Source organism: Sinocyclocheilus grahami, unplaced genomic scaffold (assembly GCF_001515645.1).
Source record: "Sinocyclocheilus grahami isolate Dianchi unplaced genomic scaffold, SAMN03320097.WGS_v1.1 scaffold588.1, whole genome shotgun sequence".
NCBI classification, from domain to species: domain Eukaryota; kingdom Metazoa; phylum Chordata; class Actinopteri; order Cypriniformes; family Cyprinidae; genus Sinocyclocheilus; species Sinocyclocheilus grahami.
In genome coordinates, this window is record NW_015505767.1 from 1,167,134 (window position 1) to 1,178,816 (window position 11,683).

The 11,683-nt window shown below is 35.7% G+C and overlaps 1 protein-coding gene across 1 annotated transcript in view; it reads left to right on the forward strand.

Moving 5' to 3' along the window:
• Positions 1-8,970, forward strand: part of LOC107557078 (cationic amino acid transporter 3-like) — a 16,926-nt gene extending 7,956 nt beyond the window's left edge. Inside the window, exons 2-12 of the mRNA XM_016240396.1 lie at positions 2,042-2,488; positions 2,582-2,743; positions 3,804-3,975; positions 4,131-4,249; positions 4,385-4,607; positions 4,689-4,828; positions 5,193-5,295; positions 5,996-6,222; positions 6,766-6,932; positions 8,082-8,190; positions 8,288-8,970. Coding sequence (XP_016095882.1) covers positions 2,122-2,488; positions 2,582-2,743; positions 3,804-3,975; positions 4,131-4,249; positions 4,385-4,607; positions 4,689-4,828; positions 5,193-5,295; positions 5,996-6,222; positions 6,766-6,932; positions 8,082-8,190; positions 8,288-8,433 — 1,935 coding nt within the window. The 5' untranslated portion in view covers positions 2,042-2,121 and the 3' untranslated portion in view covers positions 8,434-8,970. The remainder of the gene's footprint in view (positions 1-2,041; positions 2,489-2,581; positions 2,744-3,803; positions 3,976-4,130; positions 4,250-4,384; positions 4,608-4,688; positions 4,829-5,192; positions 5,296-5,995; positions 6,223-6,765; positions 6,933-8,081; positions 8,191-8,287) is intronic.
• The last annotated feature ends 2,713 nt before the right edge of the window (positions 8,971-11,683 follow it).

An 11,683-nucleotide genomic window follows, 5' to 3' on the forward strand; every position in this document is an offset into this window, starting at 1 on the left:
TGTCAAACCTGACTTTGATCTGGGACATGGGGTTCTTTGCGAGCACTTCCACAACTTTCATGAAGCCATTTTTAGCAGTTACATTGTTCTAGTTTTGTTGTTTTTGTGACAGGTTTTATTCACAAGTGTTAAATAATTGATCTCCGTCATGGGACAAGAAGTTGAATCGTCACGGCGGTTTGTGCGAAATGTAAGGAGATAGAATTGACACAGTGCTCCGTGTTCCAACTGTCTTCACTGTCGTTGTTGTCGGTGTTTGTGCGGTTTTAATAACTGTTGCTGCAACTCAGGTTTCAGGCGTGTCCTCATTTGCGCGTGTTTCCAAATCTTTTTTGTTTGGCATCGCTGTGAACGTCACCAGTAAGAATGATGACCTGGTGAAGGACTGCATGAAACATCAACATCAGTGTACTACTGCTTGCTCAGACATAAACATGACCATGTAACCTGATGAGCTTGCAGGAGTGCTTTGGAATCAGAGCGCTCCGATAAGGAGTCAAGCGGGTCAATTACGATACTGAAAGGTTCACACAGAACAATGTGGAGCTTGTTAGTAAAGCGCAACAGTCAGTATGTTGTCATACGCAATTATAGTTGAGCTACAACAAGTTTTTGTGGAGTCGAGGTGGAGCTGAAGTCTAAATATACCTGAGAGAATGCGTTAATGAACATTTTGATGGGGGTTTTTCCCTCCAGACTGTTATGATTTCGGACTAAAGCATTGAAAATTATATTTTAATAATTTTTTTATATGAAATCAGACCGTTAAGTCGCAGTCACATTAGCACATTTTTGGCAAAATTTTGTTGTCACAGTGAATTCATGAGACCAACTGTTGCAAAATCTTCGGATTCCAGTTTAAAATGACTAGATTTTTTTGCATTAATATCCTCCATAGGAATTCACTGCTGAGCACTTATGTCATGGCTCTTGTTTCTGTGGCAAAATGGACTTGTCTAATTGGTAGATCTAAAGCCATTTCAGGATTGTGGGTAGTGTAGTTTAAAAAAAAGAATAAATACATTTGAATTCACCCTGCTTTATGGTTTCTATGGAAGCTTTTATCATTGCATTAAAACCTCAGATCTCATTGTAGGCCTGTCTTAATAAGTTTATTCATTACCATTCAAAAGTTTGGGGTCAGTAATTAAAAAAAAAAAAATTTATTCAGCAAGTCGCATTAAAGTAACAGTAAAGACAATTTATAATATTACAAAATATTTCTATTTAAAATAAATGCTGCTCTTTTGAACTATTTGCCACATAATCCTGATAAAAATGTAATGTATGTAAATGTAAAAATGTTAAACAGCACAAGTTTTCAGACATTGATAATAAGAAATGTTTCTGAATTTAATATAGTTTAATAAGTTTATACTTTTAATATAGTTTATAATATAAAGTTTATACTTTAATTTTTTTGATTAAATAAATGCAGCCTTGGTGAGCATAAGAGACTTCAAAAACATTAAAATCTTACCGACCCCAAATTTTTGAACAGTACTGTATGTTATTTTTAAAAACCAAATATCGTTGGAAAAATGAATGTGAATTTTCACTGTCGCTTGATACTGTCTTTGATTGCTATTATTTTTCACTTTTGTTAATCAAATCAGATATGGTCTTGGTTGTGAACAGGACGAAGTTCCACATTCATGTCATGAAGTTTGTTGCCTGACTTTTCCTCTGGGAATAGTGCTTTACTGGATCAGTGTGTAATTGATTCCATTTTTATATCCGGCCCTAACCGACTATTTAATTAGAGGGCAGAAATCTGAAGATTTGGGACAAATCCTTGTTCCAAAGAACTCTTGTATTCTGGGAATTCTTTGTAATTCCTTCTGCAGTAAGAATCACAAAATGACGCATTCACTGAAATTTGGCAGTGAGGTGTCATGAACTCTAAGTTCAGCGGGAGGGGGGGAATTAGATATGTCCTGACTAAACCGGTTAGTTCAATCCTTGGTGTACTGCCTTGGGCAACCGACTGTCACACCCAAATATGTCTAATTCTTCCTTCCTCTTCTTTGTGCTCTTCTAGGCGCATAAGTAACTGAGAGCGCCAAAAAACAAGCACATCCAAGAACTTCACCAGTTCTGTCACCTCATTCTGCATTAACCATGGTGGACAAAATGGCATCTTTTGGGCATGCGCTGCTGCGCCGTCGTGTGCTGGACTGCTCTGGGGAGGAAACACGGTTCGCTCGGTGTCTGTCCACTCTAGATCTGGTGGCGCTCGGCGTGGGCTCCACACTTGGCGCTGGAGTCTATGTGTTGGCTGGGGAGGTTGCGAGAGAGAAGGCAGGTCCTGCTATCATCTTATGCTTCCTTGTGGCCGCACTTTCCTCCATGCTGGCTGGACTGTGCTATGCAGAGTTCGGCGCACGAGTCCCTAAGACTGGATCTGCGTACTTGTACAGCTATGTGACAGTGGGAGAAATCTGGGCCTTCATCACTGGTTGGAACCTCATCCTCTCATATGTTATAGGTAAGTGTGTCCAGTAGCAGTTAATGATCATTTTGGAGAAATCAAGTTAGTTATCACTGTAACTGCAATAAAAAAGCTGGTTCTTGTTTTCAGGTACAGCTAGTGTGGGGCGAGCGTGGAGCTCTACGTTCGATAACTTGGTCGAGCAGAAGATCTCTACCTTCTTCAGGGCATCCATGGCCATGAAGGTTCCTGGGAAAGTTCTTGCAGAATATCCGGACCTGTTTGCCCTCATTCTCATCCTGCTGCTCACTGGTGAGAAATCTAAAACTAGAAATCATGATTTAAATATAGTTTTTAAAGAATTACAGATTTTTTTTTTTTACACAAAATGTCTCTTTATTTAATAATCAGAACAACCACTTGGTAAACGCTAAAATGATAATTGTTTTCATGAAAAATGATTATTAGAGATCCACCGATATTAAAATTCTAGCTAAACCATTTTTTTTATAGCCGATAACCATTTAATAAAACGGATCAAGTTTTATATTATTTTGAGTAAATAATTTTTTTTTTTTTTTTTAAATCAACCAGTTTAAATGTTACAAGTAAATTCAGGCATCACAACAATATTATAATTCATTTGGATATTGGCTAAAGATTACATTTACATTGTACTTAAATGTACAAAAATCAAAGTGTTAAACATTAACTTTAACTTTAAGTGAGGGTTAGATGATGAAAAAGATGACACAGATGCAAAAACGGGAAATGAGCATCCATAATTAAATATTTGATGTTGGCCGATGCAGATAACTAAAGGTCACACTTTATTTTAAGGTCCAATTCTCACTATTAACAAACCATTAATGACTTTTGCCTCAAACTCCTCATTTGCTGCTTATTAATAGTTAGTAAGGTAGTTGTTAGGTTTAGATATTGGGTAGGATTAGGGATATGGTCATGCAGAATGTGTGCTTTATAAGTACTAATAAACAACCAGTATGTTAATAATAGGCATGTTATTAGGCAACTAGTTAATAGTGAGAATTGGTCCCTAAACTAAAGTGTTACCAAAAAAAAAATCTAATATCTACATGTAAACAGTATGGTACCAATATATTGTGCATCTCTAGTTTTTATGATCAAGTAATAAATGTAAATAAAAGTGTTACATTTAAATTTAAAATTATAATTCAAAATCATAATAGTGACCTTATGAACATTTATCCCTAAGCATGAAGTTTAAATAGTGTAATCAGTACACATGTAATCGCTGTACATTTGAGTGAAAAAAAACTAAAACTGAAATTGTTATAACTGAATTATTAAATAAGAGGTTTCTGATTTTGATATGCGATTTCCTCCTCAGGACTGCTTGCTTTTGGTGTAAGTGAGTCTGCTCTGGTGAACAAGATCTTCACTGGGATCAACCTGATAGTGCTGGGCTTTGTCATCATCTCTGGCTTTGTCAAAGGCAACACAGCCAACTGGAACCTCACATATGAGGACTTCGTCAATGATACAAATATCACCGAACCAGAGTAAGTTTGACATGAAAGAATCCTGCTCATCGTTTCAGCCACAAGCTGCTTTTGAAGTGGTGCAAATGAGGATTTCTGACAGTTGTGCAGTGGATAATGTGATTTTGTGCACCGAATGCATGCAAGAGACTTGACAAATCCATTTGCTCTCACAGATTGGTAGAAAGCACATTTGGAAGTGGAGGTTTCGCACCGTTCGGCTTTGGCGGCATCTTATCTGGCGCAGCCACCTGTTTCTATGCCTTTGTGGGCTTTGATTGCATTGCTACAACAAGTATGTCTTTTAAATGTCATAATTATAGAGCACGAATACTGACTGCTGAACATTTTGTTTTTGTTTCTTCTGAAACCATCTGCAGGGTGAGTCATAAATGTATGTGGTTCACTTTAACCTTATTTTTTCCTGTAGGTGAGGAAGCCAAGAACCCGATGCGCTCCATCCCTGTGGGCATTGTGGCCTCTCTGCTCATTTGCTTCTTTGCTTACTTTGGTGTGTCAGCTGCTCTTACGCTCATGATGCCCTACTACAAACTCAACACCCAGAGTCCCCTGCCCGAGGCCTTCAGTTACGTGGGCTGGGCACCGGCACGTTATATTGTAGCCGTTGGTTCACTCTGTGCCCTTTCGACAAGGTAACTCAAGAACTTATTTTCCTGTTATGTTTTCGTTCAATATTTTCCATTTATCTCAATCTTTGTTTTATTTTATCGTAGTTTGTTGGGCTCCATGTTCCCTATGCCTCGAGTGATCTACGCTATGGCAGAGGACGGGCTGCTCTTTCGTTCCCTCTCCAGGATGAACAAGAGAACCAAAACTCCGTTGCTGGCAACTGTTGTGTCTGGAATAGTGGCAGGTGTGAGACATTTTTTCGTTTGTTTGTGTTCACAAATTTAGGTTCCAACTGAAATCGGAAAATGCGGCAGCCAATCAGAACATACTTGTTTGTTTAGTATACAGTTATGTGGATTTTGGACCAATGAGATTTCACAGTGGGCGGAGCTACCCAGTGCAGTGCTGCAGAAATGGAAACATAATGTTTGTTTTTGTGGCTGCTACTGATAAAAACGTATATTTACATGGCAGCGACAGCTTTTATCACATTGTGTTTAGCGTTTAACCTCTTAAAGGTGGGGATGTTATGTAAGATTTTATATGGTTGGATTTTCAAACTTGTTTGTTTTATCTCTTTTTTTTTTTTTTTTTTTTTTTTTTTTTAGCTCTCATGGCGTTTCTGTTTGATTTGGCTGCTTTGGTTGATCTCATGTCCATCGGGACATTGCTTGCATACTCTCTGGTGGCCGTGTGTGTTCTCATCCTCAGGTAGGTTAAACCCAACATCACAAACACTGCTACTATCAACTGCCTAAATTGTTTAGAGAGGCCATATTGTACACGTTTTTCCTAATTTAGTATGCATAATTCATAATTTAGTATAATACAACCATTTCCATTTAAAAACTGTTTATGTAACTCCTTTATGTAAATTACCTTTATGTTTGGCCAATTTTTTTGTACACTACTGGTCAAATGTTTTAAGTCTGTAAGAAGTCTCTCTCAACAAGACTGCATTTATTTGATCAAAAAAATTGCACTAAAATGGTATTATTGTTAAAATATTATTACAATATATTATTATTTAAAATAATTGATTTGTATTTAAATATATTTCAAAATGTAGTTTATTGGTGCTCCAGAAACATTTCTTATTATTATCAATTTTGAAAACAGCTGTGCTGCTTAATATTTTTGTAGTAACCATGATACTTTTTTCCCCCCTGGTATTCTTTGATGATTAAAAAATTGAAAAGAACAGCATTTAATGGAAATTATTTATTTGAAATAATAAATTGATCAATTTAATGTATTCTTGCTGAATAAAAGTATAAAAATTATCTTATTGACCCTAAACGTTTCACTTTTGCGTTATGTAAAATTATTAACAACAATGCATGTTGTGGGTTTGCTTTTGTTTGGGTCATTTATGTACTTGGTTTGACTCAGCGGATCTTTTTGTCTGTAGATATCAGCCAGGCACCCTGAGCTCTTCCAGTCAGACTGAGAAACTGGTGGAACTGGTCGGTGGGGAGAAGGTGGCTGTATGTGGAGATAGTGGAGATGAATATGGCATAGACCTGGATGACAATCCCCGTAAAGAGAAATTCTCCCCGAAACTCCTCCTGGTTCCTTCCCAGGACTCGCCGACTGAAATGTCAGGAACTATTGTCTACGTCACAACCGCTGTTATCTGTGAGTGAAGATGTGCTTCGTTGTCACTGCTTGATGAATGATAGCTATTAAAGGGACAGCTGATCCAAAAATAAAAATTGTGTGAACTATAAAAGTGTGAGTTAGGGATTTTATCTATATTATAAACAAACAAAAATCGTAAAATTACTGGTTCAGCAAGGATGCATTAATTGTCATTTAAAAATCTTTTGAACTTTCTAGTTATCAAAGAATCCTGGACAAAATGTATCACAAAAATATTAAGCAATAAATATGTTTTTGATAATATTATTGCGCACCAATTAATCATATTGAAATTATTTCTGCTAAAAATTCACCTTTGAAATGTATTAAAATAGAAAACGGTTATTTAAAATTGTAATCATATTTCACAGTATTACCGTTTTACTCTACAAGAGCCCAAAAAAATACCCAAACATTTAAATGGTAGTGTATGTATGTGCGTTCATATTTGCATTTATTTAATTGTGATTGAGTAATAGATTTGGCTGATCCTGAATCTGTTGATTATGGACTAATTCCAATATTCTCTTGTCTTTGTAGCTGTGCTGATCACCGTGCTGTGCATGGTTTTGGCTCTGCGTCTGGAAGCCATGGTGAATCTTGAGATCGTGTGGGTGATGACGTGTATCATTCTGGTCCTGCTGTGCATCCTGTGTGTCATTGTGATCTGTAGGCAGCCTGAGAGCAAGGAAGCTCTCACCTTCAAGGTACCAGATGTCCTCATTATTGATTTTGCCTTTTATTATGCTATAAATCTTTGCCTCGGGCTTAATCGTAAGCACTGAAGTGATGTAAAAGGAAGTGGGTTATTACAACATAAATACTCCCAGACTTAAAGGGACAGATCACCCATAAATGAAAGTTCTGGCAGCATTTACTTGCCCTCATGCCATTACAAAGCTGCATGAATTCCTTTCTTCTGTGTAGCAATAAATATGTGGCACTATGAAAATTTAATTTATAATATCACACGCAATGTCACCGAATTTTTCTTCAATTTTTTCATTTAACAGTAAACCTATGTCTGATTGCCAAAAATGAAGAGAATTCAATTTCTTTAATCTGATTTCATTTTAAAAGATTAATTAATTTGTTAATGATTTATACCTTTATTTGATTACCACAGACAATAAATTTGTATTTGTAAAACATAAATCTAGAAAAATTCAAACAAACAACAGAGAGATCTGGAAAAAATAAAACATTTCTATTTTCTAAGGTACTTTAGCAATTAAAAAAAAAATTATAATAATTTTTTTTTAATTGCTAAAGTTTTACAAATTCAGTTGATTAGACATGGTTTTTTAATTTTTTTTAAATGTAATTAAATCATTCAAATGGAATCAAGAAAACATGGAATTTGGGAAAAATATAACAGAATTTGGAGGAAAAAACAAAACCGATTTTATAGTGCCCTAAAAATTTAATTTTTCTTAAACTTTTAATAAATTATGGATAAATAGTAACATTTTCATTAATTAATTAGACATGCATTTTTAATGCCAACATGTAATTTAACCATTAAAATGGCATCCAGAAATACTAAAATGGAAAAAATGGATTTCAGATGTCTCCAGACTATGATTCCTTCCACTTGGATGATATCAAACATTTTTGATATTTTGAGTTGATTTTAGCAGGCATAGTTTTGATTTGTCATGCGTTTCCTAGCAACAAGGCACATATTTCTGCATGAGTTTGTTCTGTTCAGAACGACCTATGAAGTGGTTGAGTGTATGATGCTCAGTTTTTCCCTCTGTAACCATTTACAAAATCAGCAAGTCTACGATGACTAGTATTTTCAGATTTGCTCATATTTGAAAGGTCATACAGTTTCTTAATCTTCCTGTGTGCAGGTGCCTCTGTTGCCCTGGCTGCCCCTGTTCAGTATCTTTGTCAACATCTATCTCATGATGCAGCTGGACGTGGCCACCTGGTGCCGCTTCACCGTGTGGATGGGTGTCGGTGAGTACATCTGTTCATTTAGCTCCTGCCTGCGATAGCACCCTATTTGTTTCCTTCCTTCCAAACCACCCACTTCTTTTCTCATGTCCGTTCCCAGGTTTTGCAATCTACTTTGGCTACGGCATCCGGAACAGCACCGAGGGCATGAACAGCTCCCTCCGAAAATACGAGCCAGCCCTTCAGAACAAAAGCCCCATATATATAGGCGGTGAGGAGAGTGAAGTGGAGGGCATTTCTCCTTGATAGGAAGAGAACGATGGATGGGCATGCTGCCCTATGTGTTTTCGTTGAAGTCTGCAGATTTATTGTAAAAGTCATGGCTCATTTATTGTAGACACTGCCCCAAACATCTCAATTGCAAAAGGATTTCTCATTATCTCGAAATGATCAGGTTCTTCTTAAAAGTGCCCCAAGAGTTTTCCGTTAGAGGTTGTCGTGCAGCCTTGGCCCTCCAGTACTGTAAATGCTGGTTTGAAAGTCCTGCAGCTGCTGTTGTAATGGCTATATTGTCTGGCAGACAGTGAGCTGACTGTGTACAGGGTATTTTATTTTCAGGATTGAGTTCCAAGTACATTGTTTGTGCGCTAAAGCCTTTGGGTCCAAAATGGTCTCCTTCCACCTCCTGGTTTCCCAGCACGAGGTTGTGAAGTACAACAGGGCACCCTAGTGTTCAGAATTTGAAAATGGCAATACCGTTAGACAGTATTTGTGGTCATTGGTTACTGTAAGACAGAATAATTGAAGAACTGAAACTGAAAAAAAAAAACTGACTGAAAAGCTTTTAGACTTGTTTAGCACTACTAAAATCCCACGTCTTTGAGAGTGAATGGATAGAAAAACGGTTGCCATTTCCTAAGCATGACAGTGCTATTAGCACTGCTGTCTGCTGTATGTTGGGATAATGTTATTGACCAATGTGGTATAAAATGATTTTGATGTACTTTACTGTGTGTGTGTGTGTGTGTGTGAGAGAGAGTGTTTTGAATGGATTATACAAGGTTGCGCCAGAATCTGTTCCGCTTTACAAAATATTAAATTATTTTGGGGAAAAACTGTTATATATGGACATGTATAGTTTAACCATCCAACTTCCTTAAACTTGATGATTTTACTTCAGTATACTGTATAACAGTGTTTCTAGACGACATTTATGGAAGGTTGCCTTAGTAACTATTGTTTCTGCCAAAACTAATTACACTACCGTTCAAAAGTTTTTACCGTTTTTTTTATTTTATTATTTTTTTTAAAGAATTTAATACTCTTATTCTGGAAGTATGCCTTAAATTGAAAAATGACCATAAAGACATGTATAATATTAGAAAAGATTTCTATTTCAAATAATTACCATCGAAGAATCTTGAAAAAATTATGAAAAATAATAAGAATAAAATTAATTTTAATATAATAAAAGGCTGCATTTTAAAATATATTCAAATAGAAAACGGTTATTTAGAGCTATAATTTTACTGTTTTGTTTTTTTTAACAAATAAATGTAGCCTTGATGAGCATAAGAGACTTCTATCAAAAGCAAAAATCATAACGACTCCAAACTTCTTAACGGTGGTGTATCTACAGTAATCTGTACCAACTGGTAATGTGATAGTAACCACCGTTGACTTGAAAGATTCTGAAAGCTTCCTATATTGTTTGAAGAAAATAGCCCATAATAATCTTTCATTTTTAACAGTATTAACTGTAATATTTGAGCAGAAACTATGGTTACTGTGCTAACTTACTGTAATAACCAACTCACAGGTCAAGGGTAAAACCTAAACTTGACTGAAGACCTAAAGAAACAGGCTTTGAACAGCCTTTGTTTCATATCTGAAGGTGTAGATAATTGAGAAAAAGTGTCACTATTTTTGACCAGATTGTTATTATTATTATTATTATTATTTTGGTTTTTTTTAGTTTCCATTGAAACTTGTTCTTGGCAGCTTGGCTGTTGAGTTCATGTCATCTATTTTTTGTGTTTATTAGAGAATTCTTAACATCGTGGACTACTAGTTTACTGTTGCTCAATCAAACTTGTTGATTATCTTGGGCTCCCATCATACCTTTTTGATATTTTATGGTATGAATATTTAAGCCCTTCAGGGGTTTTTTTTCAGCTGTTTTTCAGTGTAAACTAATTGTGTTCAGATAATCGGAGAGCAACAGAGGCTTTTCTACACGACAGAATAGAGTAGAAGTTGTTTAAAACCACTATTATTTTTAAACCCATTTTGTCTTTAAGATATTAACGAAGTGTATTTTTGTATAGCTTTACTATTATATTAGTGTTTCACAATCAGCTAAAAATGGTTCTGTTTACATGTACCAGAAATGTAGAGTTTTCCGATGACGCATTGTTGTCTGATCTCAGGCATTACTAAGTCTTGATTCAGTTTGGAGACATAGGTCTCCTGTAGATCAGTGCCTGACGTTTCAAATGTACCTCAAAGATGGTTGGTATATATCAATTCATACCAAGTCATATGCCTTTGAGATACACTTGTAGTGTTACATGTGTTTATCAGTATATAAATATATATATTTTGTTTGTCTTTGGGTTTTTTAAACTGTAAATATTCATGCCATGTACAAAGAAAATGAGCTGTATTATAAAAATTCTGTTCATGGTTTTTCTTTTTTTAAATAAAATGTTTCGTAAAACATCAGAGGCTGTTTGTTGTGGCTTTAAAGCAAAATATATAAGAAGGAAATCATTTTAGACACAAAATCTTTTGTCACATTTTATTGATAGTTCGTCTCATCTCTCACACAAGATCAATCAATACACAGTTAAGTCATTTCAGTCGGCTAAATGACATTGTATTAGTCTGTAAGTCAAAAAATCGTACATCTCAGCAGCTACTAACCTCAAGTGACCGGCAACAGTTATGAAAGAGTGAACTTTATTAAGAACCAAACCAGAAAAAAAAACAGGGACATGATTTAACAGTGCTTAACAAATAGCTGTATTGGTAAAGTCTCTGGAAAAGTGTCTGTAGTGGCATCATGACCCATTTTAAATGAGGAAAAAGGCAGGGAACTCAAATGTGGCTCCCCATAACTGAACGTTTTCAGGAATGTTTACAGATGATCTCAGAGATTTGAATGTAGTGGTTGAAAATGCATTTTATTTAGTGTGTATTGGATCATTTAACAATCGGTGTGAAACCTTAAAGGAAAAAGAGACTTCTCATATTCCCCATTATTGATATGACCTCTGCTGGCGAAATTAGTAATTTTCTCCTCATCAGGCGATGAGGTTTGACCATAAGGAACCGAATTTCTCCCCCTGCTGTTGAATTTTTGAAATCAGAGGTCCCAGCATATAAATAATCAACACAGACTACCATTCAAAACATTGGGGTTGGTAAGATTTTTAAAAATGTTTTGAACGGAGTCTATTATTTTCACCAAGGCTGCATTAATTTGATCAAAATTACAGTAAAAATGGCAATATTGTGAAATATTACTACAGTTTGATTTTTTTCTATTATAATA